This window comes from Mauremys mutica, chromosome 1 (assembly GCF_020497125.1).
Source record: "Mauremys mutica isolate MM-2020 ecotype Southern chromosome 1, ASM2049712v1, whole genome shotgun sequence".
NCBI lineage: Eukaryota > Metazoa > Chordata > Testudines > Geoemydidae > Mauremys > Mauremys mutica.
The window spans coordinates 25,421,623-25,434,787 of NC_059072.1; the positions used below are offsets into that span (position 1 = coordinate 25,421,623).

At 42.7% G+C, this 13,165-nt stretch overlaps 1 protein-coding gene across 1 annotated transcript in view; it reads left to right on the top strand.

Moving 5' to 3' along the window:
- LOC123377155 (gamma-secretase activating protein) overlaps positions 1 to 13,165 on the top strand; it is a 68,796-nt gene that overhangs the window by 41,374 nt on the left and 14,257 nt on the right. The window contains exons 20-24 of the mRNA XM_045029678.1: positions 6,959 to 7,087; positions 7,502 to 7,560; positions 8,001 to 8,032; positions 9,979 to 10,040; positions 11,605 to 11,700. Coding sequence (XP_044885613.1) covers positions 6,959 to 7,087; positions 7,502 to 7,560; positions 8,001 to 8,032; positions 9,979 to 10,040; positions 11,605 to 11,700 — 378 coding nt within the window. The remainder of the gene's footprint in view (positions 1 to 6,958; positions 7,088 to 7,501; positions 7,561 to 8,000; positions 8,033 to 9,978; positions 10,041 to 11,604; positions 11,701 to 13,165) is intronic.

Here is a 13,165-nt window from a genome sequence, read left to right on the forward strand (position 1 = left end):
GTGCATTGTGCTGCACATTCTCTTAACCTTGCCATGCAGGATGCCCTGCATAATATTCAAGAGTGTCGTTATATGTTTTTTATGGTGAAAGATCTCATCAATGCCTTCAGGGAGTCACCAAAACGTATGGCAGCATTCAGAGAGTTTCAGAGTGAAGGAGAACCTTCTTTACGACCATTGTGCCCAACAAGATGGACACTAAGGATTAGTAGCATTAAATCACTGCTCCAAAACTACAAGGCCATGATGAACTGCCTAGATGAACTTAGTTACTCTTCTGATGAATTTGGCTTAAAATGTAGTGGATTCTCAAAGCAACTTCAATCTTTTTCAACATACTTTATACTAACAGTTCTTGTGAAAGCCATGGGTCCGGTAGAAGAAGCTAATGCACAAATTCAAAGCCCAAATGTATCATTGACAAGCGTTATGAAGAAAGTTGGCCTATTGCAAGAGGTGTTGAGTGGGATGCGTACTGACTCATCATACAATCGCTTTTGGGAAACAACGGTAGAGAAGGCAAGAAATCTTTATTTAGATGAGCCTACACTCCCAAGAAAACGCAAACCTCCAAGATGGCTCGACCATGGAAGCCTTCCTCACACCTTCAGTGACCCTAAAGATTATTTTCATAAAAAATATGTTGATCATTGATGCTTGCAAAGTTGCAATTGAACAGAGGTTTTCAACAGAAAGCTTTACATTCGCAGTAAAATTGGAGAAGCTTATAACTGAGGCAGCAAATGGCTCAAAACAGGACATTGTCCAAATAAGTGAAGCATTCCATGGTGACATCAACATGGAGAAACTATTTCTTCATTTAGAAATGTTGAGTGATATTTGCAGATTGAGAAATTGCCAGCTCACTTCAGTGAGTGAAGTGAAGCAATTTCTAAAACAAAATGAAGGCTTAAGTGACCTGTTGTCAGAAGTTACAATTCTCCTGAAATTATTCTACACAATTCCGACTACAACCTGCACCGCTGAGCGATCATTCAGTTGCTTGCGCCGACTGAAAAATTATTTGCGAACAACAATGAGCCAAGAACGTCTAAATCACTTGACATTTCTGCACGTTCATAAAAACTTTACCTCTGAATTGGACATTGCAAGTCTCCTGGATGACTTCATTTCAAGAACCAAACAACGACAAAAAGTGTTTGCTGCCTCCTAAAGCACATCACAAAAGAAGGGGCTATATTTGTTGCAATTTTAGAAAGTATTTGTTTTGAGGATTATTGAATAAACAGTGTATGGTCGTTTCCATATTCAAAAGAGTATTAATTACTGATATTCTTAGTTAAATAATTTTTTATTGTGATATTATGCAATAAAAAGAAACTTAAACGCTTATGGCTTCCAATCCATTTTTACACTATTTAATAAAATATATATATCATCTTACAGGGCGGGGGGGGGGGGAGAGGGAGATTACACCCATTCTGGGCCCCACCAAAAATTATACAAACCTGCCGCCTATGGACATGGGGAATTTCTAATGCCTCTCACTGGGGCCATTGGAGGTGTGACTATATTTTCATTAGGGATGTAAATACCATTTAAACTATTAAAAATATTTTGTTTAAACGGTTAACCAATTAAGTGGCTGGGTCTTCTCTGGCCAGGCAGCCAGCAGGCCGGGGTGTTAATGGTTAAAGCAGGTTAAATGGTAAGACTAATGTTTACTGGTTAACATTTTACATCCCTAATGTTCATCAGCACCAGCAGTTCAGGATTTTTCCTTTAATTTTGGCCATGGTGCCCTGTGCTTGCATTGTTGTGATCACTCGGGCCATGCTGATCAGAAGAAGTGTCTGTTTCACCTAAACAACCCAATTGTATGGGTACAGGTGGGTATGGAAAAGGAGCTGAACCTGGTGAACATAAGAATGGCTGTACTGGGTCAGACCAATGGTCCATCTAGGCCAGTATCCTATCTTCCAACAGTGGCCAATGCCAGGTGCCCCAAAGGGAATGAACAGAACAGGCAATTATCGAGTGATCCATTTCCTGTTGTCCAATACCAGCTTCTGGCAATCAGAGGCTAAAAACACCCAGCGATGGGGTTGCATCTCTGACCTTCTTGCTCAAGAGCCACTGATGGACTTATCCTCCATTAATTTATCTAATTCTTTTTTGAACCCCATTATAGTTTTGGCCTTCACATCACCCCCTGGCAATGAGTTCCACAGGTTGACTGTGTCTGTGAAGAAATACTTTGTTTGTTTTTAAACCTGCTGCCTATTAATTTCATTGGGTGACCCCTGGTTCTCACGTTATTTGAAGGGGTAAATAACACTTCCTTATTCACTTCCTTCTCCCCATCATTCATGATTTTACCATATCCCGTCTTAGTCATCTTTTTTCCAAGCTTAACAGTCCCAGTCTTTTTAATCTCTCCTCATACAGAAGCTGAACAGGGTATAGTCTTTGGCAGAGTGAAAGGGGGAAATCTGTCTGTAGTTCCTATATTTGCTATGAAAGCTGGATTGATGATTCCTTCATCTTCCCTGCCCCCCTACCCACAATTGCCTTCAACTGAAGTCTTCACTTTGTATGAAGGTTAAGAGCACTTGGCAGTTGGGAGAACATGGCTGTAAGGACACTGGCAAATAAAGTTGTAAGATCTGTGCTGAATGTTCGGAGAATCACTCTGACAAATAACATAGGAGTGATGTTCAGAGTGCTGGGAACCCAGCATGTGAGCAAAGGTCTCTTGTGGGAGTTGTATTCTGGACATAGCTTGCTCTGGAACTTGAGAATATTGTCAAATGGAATAACTTAAGTCAGACGTGCTCTTACTCCCCACATGCCCAGAACTAGTTTAAAATTTCAGTTTTAACTGGCTCTAAGGGCCCAATTTTCCTGGCATCAGTGGGATTGCTCCTGATTTACACCAGGGTGAGTGCAGAATTGGGCCTAGCTGCTTACCATTGATTTCACTGGGAGTTGATGACACTTGGGAGATCAGGTCTTGAGATGGATCTTTGGTCACCATATGCTGCATGTGCTCACTGAGGTCAAAATTAGCAGGCTGCTCAGTTTGTCTGAGATTTAACCTCAAGCCTCTGGGAGCAAAGGTCTTTAGCAGCTGCACTTCTCGAATGTGAAACTCCTTTCCTACTTGTGTCTAAAAACCTAAACAGACTGAGAAGGATAAAGTTAAACTAAAGACACTTATTTGCTGTTGCTTTTGACTGCGAAGTGCTCTGATTCTTATGTGACACTAAGATACAAATGCTCTGGGTCAAATTCAGTGCTCTGTTCTGGCTTGTTTACACTGCTTCAATGATACAAAACCACCATAAACCCAGTTTCACTGACCAGTTAATGGGGTTCTAGGTGGTTCTTGTTGCCCAAGAGTGAAAAAGCAACCAGAACATAGACTTGAATCTGGCCCTTTAGTTATTATTTCTGCAGTCTCTCAGGTGCATGAGGCATTTCACGGACACGATGACATCTCCCGACCCTGATGAACTTTCTATTTAAGGGCCCCATGCCCTTTGTGAACTTCTGAGTGCTCCCAGGGAATTCCTTCCCATTTGAGGGTGCGCCACATGTAGTAGGAAAATGGATCCTAAATTCAACAGCCTACTAAGGGATAACAAACACAAGGCTTGGGAACAAGGGGTTGTGAGAGAGGCCAGGCTCACCACTGTAAGCTCATGGAATATGTTTGTTTGTGTTGCATAGAAATCTGATCAGTTTCTTTGAACAAGTTAATATATTTATGCTCACTCATGTTTTAATTTGTCAGGAAGAGTGGGATAAAAGTCTGTGTTGGAAGGCTAACTCGAAGGAAGAGTCTTGAAGAATTTGAAAGAAAAGAGTGAGGCACACAGAATCGGCAAGGGGGTGGGCATCGGAAAAGGCCGTCTCATGGCACGGGGGAGCAGGCAGGGAGTAAGCATTGAGCTTTGTTGCATATTTACCTAGTGCCTCTCATCGCAGTTAGTTATACATCCACCACCACCAGTTAGATGGTAGCACAAAGATACGTACAATAGGCGGTGAAGAGGACCGTGGTAGCCATTCAAAACTGCAAGAGGAGTTCAGGCAAATAGTCCTCACTGTGTTGGATAAATATAGTCTGACACGACTGCTCTTGTGAAAAGGGCCATGGGTTTTTTAAACCCTCACAAGCGGAGAGAACCTTTGGCTTGACATCTCTGAAAAATGACGCCATCGGTAATACAGTTTCAGGCTGGGCCACTAATCCTGTACTGTCCGGTGGTACAGGGCAGCCTGCAGAATGAACGCCACTTCCACCTGCATTATGGAGATCTCTCCTCCAGTTCTTACCCAGCCTGACCCTGTTTCTTTCTTTGGACAGGCCAAAGAAAACCAAGACTCTAGGCAACAAACAATCCTTTATTTTAACCTGGTGACATCTTAAATGAAACCAAAAGATGCTGCGGGTTTTAGTTTTCAGTGGCATCAAATTTTAATCTTAAAACCTGCCACTTTGTTATGGACTCACTAGACAAAAGCAGCTTTTCATCATGTCAAACAAGGGTTTGTATGGCTTGAAAACAATGCAAGAGGGGACTGTCAGGAGATCCATAGGGTTGTGCAACTGCAACTATCTAAACTGGTCACTAGATGTCACCCTTGTTGTATATTCTGGCTGTTGTTAACCTAACAGTAACACAACGCCAAAAAAATACCATAGTAATATGTTGTAGAGTTAGTTATTTTGCTTATTTACTACCAAAAATCTCAGTCAATTGTGTTAACCTCAAGTGTTTAACCTAATTAAACTATGTTAAAACCCAGACTGACCCTTGTCAGCTAAGGCCACACAAAAGTTGGGGAGTGTAGTTAAACCATACTATACACTTTAAAAGTTAGCCTGGGTCTCCTCATAATTATGTGGGAGTGTGTCGTAATTCGCTGTGATGGATTATAGGTTGTCTTTCAAAGTCATGCCTGATCTCGAGTGCAACTGGAGAAATAGGAAATTAAGTGAATAGTCACATATGCCTGTACTTTTTAAAATTATTTTTGGTACTGGTTGCTCAGCACTTTCTGAAAATTAGTCTCCTTTAAAGTATCTCAGTTTGGCACCAAAATCACTAGTCCCTTTTTAAAAATCTTTAGACATTATATTTAAGGCTGTGATTGATGGAGAATAGGTTTGTGTCAGAGACTTCTGGGGGAGAAATAGCCAGTAGCTTCTAGAAAGATAGGACTGCTCAAGGGCAAGTGAACTTTGGGTGCTGTGCAAAGAAAGGGTCCACGTGATGGATTTTCCAATAGCCAGCTAGTCAGGTTCAAAAGCAGATGTGAAATAATGTTAAGGGGCAAAGGACAGAAAACAGCTTGTTTGCTCAGGGCAGCAGTTCCATGCAATATTGAATGAAGATGCAACATACAAGGGGAAATGGGCTATAATGTTTGTTTAAAAATTAGAGCAATTAAGGATGGTCACGCCTGCCCTTGGAGAAACCTGGAGGAATAACGGACTGGTCTCCAGGGAGGTAGGTCCCTGACTCTGAGGGCACATTAACTCAGGTGGGCCTCGTGGATGCTGCAGGGCTGAAAGGAGGAAAGCATCTGATGGTCTAACACAAACCCTGCAGTGCTAGGATAGATGAATTCTTGTTTGACCCACTGAAAGTGCAGGATTTTACTTTCACTGACTATGCAGCTATCCCAACCTAGACCAAATAGGACATTTAGAACATTTACTCTTGGTTTTTCTCTTCATCTTCCATTGAGTGCTGTTTTATTCAAAATATTTTGAGTCTTAGACCAGAGATTTGATACTGTGGGCAACGGGTGGTCTCCAGCTCAGGATGGGCAAGATGCTGGTTCCTCTCTTTGCTTTCCCACTGCTAAACTGCATTAAACTGCAGCTAAAAATACATCATTTCCCTGAAGTTATTTTCCTGATGTTCCTTTTCTGTGTAAGCCATCGCTGTAGTTGCCACAGGATTTTTGTGTGACTGACAGTGGAAGGGAAGTGGTCCATATGAGTATGAATTAAAGTGCAGGGAAGGAGGCCAGGTTTTCATGTGTCACTTTCTCCAGTAAGATGTGCTCCATGCTATGAAACAGTGTCAATTCACTGTGGCAATTATTAAAGGTAAGAAAACTGGCAAGGGGCAGAGGCAGCCAAAAGCCTGCTGGTGCCCCCAAAGTGTTGCTAAGATGATGGCAGTGGTTGGAAAGGTATGCCAGGAAAGGCAGATGAATAGAGGAGTAAAGCTTAAAAATGTGGGTTTTTTTCAACCATCTTCCAAAAATTAGTGTCTTAATCTTCTATATCCTGTCCAGTACAGTGCATGCTGCTGAGCCTTAATAATGGCTTCAAATTTCCATTTAAAATAAATAAATTAAAGTCAGACCCAGTGTGGAATTCTAGATGCAAAAACAGGCGCAGGAAACCAGAATTGTACGTGTTTGGTTTTTCCTGTTACCCTCCTAGGTTTTAAGTCAATTTCAATGTTAAAATCAAAGGTTTAAAAAATGCTGTAGAAAAGCGCTTTTTTTTTTTCTGGGCTGAGTTTGTTATATCAACTTCTCAAATAGGACTCTATAACAAAAGTGCTAATGCAATTCTGTAATGGTACAAACCTTGGCGTGCCAGTATGATGCAGTGCTATGGCTGAGGAGGAGAAAGCCACTGCCAAACAAAGGAAAGAAATATCAAATGGGAGAAGTTTTGAAAGAACAAAGTGTCTGCATTGTTCGGCTAACATTCCCTGGGTGCAAAACGGACAGGTTATTCACCCGCTATGCTGAAAGAGAACCTTTGTGTAAGAGGTTTCATAGCTTTCTTATATAGTAGTAATAATTTCTCAGTAGAAGAATGGCTTAAAAAACAATAACCCAAGACTGATTTCCAACCCTGCATTTATCATAGTTCTCTCATGTCGTCATTTGAGCGATAAACTCAATAGATAGTTTTACAACTGTGCAGTTTGTATTCATGCTTTTGTTTACATATTTGTAGGTTCAAAATTGTAAAGGCTTCTGGGAAAAGCTAAACTTAAACCTGGAGTGTGCGAAGTATGCCGAGCCACACTTGCATTACAACAACAATGTGCTCAGGAGAGAATGGTATAAGCTACTTTCGGAAGAGGTAAATGAACAGATCGGATAAGCATCCATCGTTATGTTTCCGTGATGTGAGCATTGTTTTAAAGCTGAATACAGAAGTAAAGAATTAATTTGTTGGAACTCATCTCATTAGACATTTGATGAGGAAATTGGGTAGCGCTTATGGGAGGGCAGTCAGTGATTGTAATTCTTACCTATAGGTTCGGATAGGATCTGAATTCCACAATTCCCCCACCAGGTTGGGGGCTTGGATTTCTGCTACACTAGCTTTCTGTGGGTTTCTTGAGTTCTACCAGCTGCAGGTTGTGCTTTTCAAAGTGATTGAGAGGCACTACTGTAGCATTATCCCCGTTAGAAGGGAAAGCTAGCACTGTTTCTCATCGGTCTTTTATGTGGCAGGATTCTAATAGTTCTGCAACTGTTTTTTTCAATGTAGAAAGCAGAGGAAAGAAGAACCACAACATATCTGAGGAATATTTTTGAGAATGCAAAAAAGTAGGTAAAATATTGGTGATTTTACCCTTCCTTATTCTGGTTAAATGAATGCTGTGTTTTAAGTGGACCATTCTGGACTTAAAAGTGCTGTGAAGCTGGGTGCATCTCACGGTTATTACATACCTGGCCAATTCACCTCACCTATGGGAGGTCACCCAGGTGTCAGTCAACCCAGGTCATCGGGGACTCCTGATGATGGTCACAAAACTGTCCAGGGAATCCAGCATTCTGGGCTTTAAGACTGAATATTAGAAATGAAGATTTCTTCCTTTAAAAACACGTTTAAGTTAATTTTATGCCACTATCCTTAATATACTGAGCTAGTTTAACATGGCCAATACATGCAATTTAAAATCTGATTAGCTGCGTGTAGATAAGTAACTTTTCAGTGTGTGTCTAGCCTTTTGAAGCAGTATTTAAATTCAGTTTTCCCTCCCTAGGGTGCTTTCCAATCTTGCTGCATGGAACTTGGGTAAGGAAAACATGCACTGATGCAGTCTGTGGCTAGGTGGGATGCTAAAATGGTTACAGTCTACATACCATGGCCTGAAACATTCATTTTCAAATATGTTTTGAACCTGTTTGCCATTGAAGGGTCTGAGGGATGAGGCAGGTAAAGTTGGGTAACTAAAATGCAGGAAAAGGGTCTCTCTGTGATGTATAGTTACAGCATCAGGAGACCTGGGTGAGATTGAAGAGCAGGTTTGAAAATGATCTAGACAAATACAGTCATCTAGGTTTTATCTACACAAGGAGTTTTCCTTAAGGAAGGGATAGATGATTGTTAAATCAGCTTTCTACAGTGCTACCGCTACAGAGCTGCAACCACTGGGAGATTATGGTAGAAAAATCGTAGAGGAGACAAGGCACTAGACTCAATCAGTTGCTGAGCAGAGCTGATGAGTAGCATCTTGGAATCATTTCAGAAATGCTAGAATGACCTTCAAGACCCCTACTTATTAGTTTAAAAATTAGTTAAAACTTAGTTTCCATAAATTCATTGACAAATCATAAGTTGCTATTCTTGTTTCCGTTGCTAGGCATTTGAGTCTTTCAGGACCTCTCTTATTCTTTGTGTCACTTCTATCATGTGATTCAGGTTTCCATTCACAAGCTGATCAAGATTTCCAGATTGCAGTCCCACCTCATTTACATCACTGTGCTAGTCGAAGTATTGGTCACTCAGTTAAAAGCTTTAAACAAGTCCAGACATGTCTAGAATATACAGGCAACATTAACTTCCAGTAGCCAACATTATGATCACCTCCCCTATTCAACCATGATCACCTCCCCACCTTCAACCATTGCTTTGGATTCTGACTTTTAGGACCCCATGTGGCCTTAGCTAAACTTCTGTAGCCTTACGCTGCAACCACTGCCCTGTCTTCTAAAGATGCTGGTTTAAAAACCATACACTTGTCTGAATAGTTCATTCATGTCAGACCCTCAACTGTGCCTACAGACTTTCTAGTTAGTAATAGTAATAGTGAGCATTTACCTAGTTCATTTTATCCATAGATCTCCAGGCATTTTAAAATGGGGCTAGCCAGACCCATCTTTGTACAGATAGGGAAAGTGAGGTAGAGGGGGGTAGGTGGCTTGCCCAAGGAGTAGCTAAATACATATACTTCAAGGCAGGCAAAAGATAGTTAAAGGGAAATGCTTAAAAAATTAGGGGCCCGTTTTTGCAAGATGTCAAGTGAAGCCCTCTAATCCCAGTCCGTGACAGTGGAGCTGCTCTGCATCTTGCAGGGTCAGGCTGTTAGTTTGATCTCATAGGACAGGAAGAACTCGTAAGGAGTCAGAAGATGCCAGGTTCTGTTGTGTTCTGTACCTGTTCTTTTATTTTGTAATCTCTTTCTTCCATGCAGTTAAAGGGAGTGCTGTCGGATATTTAGATTCACCGTACTCAGCAATTTGTAACTGAAATAGCCAGGCCAAAGAGTTCTGTTGTGAGAGTAGGAGGTGCATTCTGTGCAAAGGCTACTTTGCTCTAACCAGTTGTATAGCAAACCCGCCCAGATGTTTGCCCGTGGTGAGAGTTGTAAATGTCAAGATCAGAACAGTGTGCATTTTGTATTCTTGTTACCACTGGATTTTCTGGACCTGCCGGCTCTAAAGGGCTAATGGTGATGGCATCATTTCTCTTAGAGATTGAAAGAGCTATAGAAGCAAAGTGCGATGCTATTGTATAAGAGAACTGAGGGGAAGAGAATAAGTTTTTTTCACAAATGCCTCCATATTAGAGCAGCTGAGGAAGACTGCCTGGTGACAATTTTCTGTTCCGTCACTGTTCTCTGAATCTGTCTAGGAATGGGAACGCTCTGCCTCCTGTTTGTTTCTCCTCAGAGTCCCTGAAGTCTCTCACTAATTCTGCAGAATCACGTATTTGAATGATATTAATTCTGTTTATTTCAGAGGAAAGGCTAGTTCCTCTTTTTCAAGAGGAAGACTACCAGCAGCGATTATTAATCGGACTAGTAAGTGTTTTTTTTACATCCTGTGCAGTAGAAGACACGCAACCTTGATCAATGTAAAGAATAAGTTCGATAGTATTTACTTGTAGTTTTTCTTGCAAAGTCTTTTATTCAGTGGTTCACTAGAAGATCACGTAGGCCAGTGGTGGGCAGCCTGCGGCCCGCGGGATGCACACAGCCCCTCAGGGTGATCCGCTGGCAGGCCACGAGACAGTTTGTTTACATAGAATGTCGGCAGGCACGGACACCCGCAGCTCCCATTGGCTGGGAACAGTGAACCACGGCCACTGGGTGGCCCTGCCTGCGGATGGTCAATGTAAACAAACTGTCTCACGGCCCACCAGTGGATTACCCTCATGGGCCGCAGGTTGCCCACCACTGGCTTAGGCTAATCAGCGTTGGGACTAGAAATGGGACCGAACACACTGCCATGCAGGACTTGGTTTGGTTCCCTTCTCCCAGGTCAAGACACTAAACCCTAAAAATGAAAATTAGGAGGCAAATCATAGCTAAAAGCTAATTTGTCAAAACCTGACTTCCTCCAGTACAAGCTTGCTCTTTTTCTTATATGCTGCTGTACTCCTTGCCTAAACACTGACTTTCCATCCTCACCGGGCATCACCCCAAGCCCCTGTCACTTACTTTCAGTTTTTAACTCCCTTCTAATCCCTCTCCCATGTCCTCCTCCCTCTTTGCAAGAGCAGGCTAACTTTCAAAAAGAAGATCAACGAGATCCCGCATGATCCTTTTTCTGCTCCCCACTTAACACCCTTTCCACATTCTCCTTTGTTTCTCACCTGCCCTCTACTTCACTTGTAACCCCATTACATCTATGGGCCACCTCCTCCTTTACACCATTTTCCCTGGGTGATCTCACATGGCTTCATCTACTGACTGCATGTTGATGACTCTCAAATTTAGATCTCCACTCCTGAGCTGTCCCCCTCCATCCAGTCCCAAATCTTAGCCAATCTGTTGGACATCTACTCCTGCAGATTTCGTGACCTGTTCAAACTCAGCACGGCTAGAACTGAACTCCTCATCTTGCCTCTGAAACCCTCAGCACCTCTCCTGTTCTCTGCCACTCAAAATCTAGGGCTCATTATGGACTCCTCTCTCAGTCTGGTCCTCTCATCCAAATCCTAGTAATTCTTTCTCCATGACCTAAAGTTGAATGCTGAGAACTGGAATATTTAAGAATCTTCTTTTTTCAGGTGAAGGACTGCGTAGAAGTTGTAGCCGTGTGTTGTGATATATGCAGCCACTGTAACTTAGTAGCGTTTATAGAGATTTAGATTTGCAGGCTTTCTCCTGTTAGGCAGAGAAGCGTGGTCCAGGGATAACTGAAGGCCTCGTGTTATGTTAATTGGTCCATTGAGCTGGATCTATACTAAGTTATAATTTTGGCTGTTTAAAATCACTTTTTTCTTTGGCGAGAATGTGTGATAGGCTGTGATCTCAGTGCAAATCATGTTTGTTTGCCACAGACAGAAGATTGTTGTGCTAGTTCATGTGAATTGGCACTTGCACCTGCTTGAACACCTAAATGGCTGTTTTCCTTTTCCAGATGGTTGCTCAGTTGAAAGATCATCTTATGAGGCATCTACAATATGTTGGGAAAATGAAGATTGACCAGATAGTTCTGGAATATGTTTCAAAACTGGTTAGTTTGAAATTTCCCCCCTTATTTTCCAAATTTAAGTTACTGTTGGAACTTTGGTTTTTTAGATCATTTTCTCTGGGTAGGGACTGTCTTTCTCTGTGTCTTGTGCATGGCTCATTGCTCAGTAACCAGTATCTATTTTCTAGATCTGTGTGTCTGTAATAAGAAAGATTGGAGAAGAAAACTAGTCACTGATAAAATAAGAACTGTAAGATTCCTTGCAGCATGAATGCTTGATGTTTAAAGTAGAACTGGGATGCATTTTCTCTTTTGCTACGGTTTTCTCATTTTCATGTGTTCCCTCTTAATCTAAACAAAGACAAGAACTCCTTGGTGTCAGAATGCTTATTTAGCCCTGTTCTGCCAAAGTTTCTGGCAAAACAAATCAATTTAGATTGAGCCTTTAAAATAACCCCCACTATTTAATAACAAAACCTGTGATGAATTTTGCTCTTTAACATCACCTAAAGCAAGAATTCTCTTAATATGCAATTTATAGGCTTCCATTCCTGTAGGTGCCTTAACAGAAACTAAACAAAGTTGTTATAAACACAGGCAAAATGCCCATAAAAATTACTCCAGCCATTTGGCAGGCACACTTTGCAAGATTCTTTTAGAAGTCCATCACTAGACCTGGATCTCCCCTCATCCTGGTTGGGAGTTCTCACTGCATTCATAACATCTTTACATTTCCCATACCCCATTTATCGGTCAGGTGGCCTGAATGTGATTCTCTTTCCAGCATTCTTTAATGTAATCTCAGCAGTGTATGGCAGGGCAGGAACCAGCAAAGCAGGAAGTAACGAAAAATGGGTTTAGTTTTGTTCTTGGCATTCATAGATCATCACTAAGCTATGTTTTAGTAACGGGTATTTTTAGTAAAAGTCATGGATGGGTCATGGGCAGTGAACAAAAATTCACAGCCAGTGACCCATTCATTACTATAGACCCCTGACTAAAACTTGGTCCGGGGGTCTGCTGTGGGGGGGGCAGTCCAGGGATGCCGTGGGTGCTGGGGGGGTGGCCCGGGACCCCTGCTGTGCTTGGGGAGAGGCGAGCAGCAGCATGCAGTCCGGGACCCCAGCTGGCACTGGGGAGGGAGAGGGTGGGTGGTGGCGCGCAGCCCGGGATCTGTACTGAGGGGGCAGGCAGCGGCAGCGTGCGACCCAGGACCCCTGCTGGTGCTGGGGGGTAGGAGGGTTGGTGGGGCTGGCAGGTTCCCTACCTGGCTCCCACCAGCATGTCCCTGCAGTTCCTAGGGGGAGGGAAGGCCAGGGAGACTCCTCACACCTGCTCCCGTCACAAGTGCCACCTCAGCAGCTCCCATTGGCTGGGAACTGCAGCCAATGGGAGCTGCGGGGGCAGCACCTGCAGGCATGGGCAGTGTGCGAAGCCCCTGGCCCCCTCCGCCTAGGAGCTGCAGGGACATGCTGGTGGGAGCCGGGAAGCGCCACCCTAGATAAGT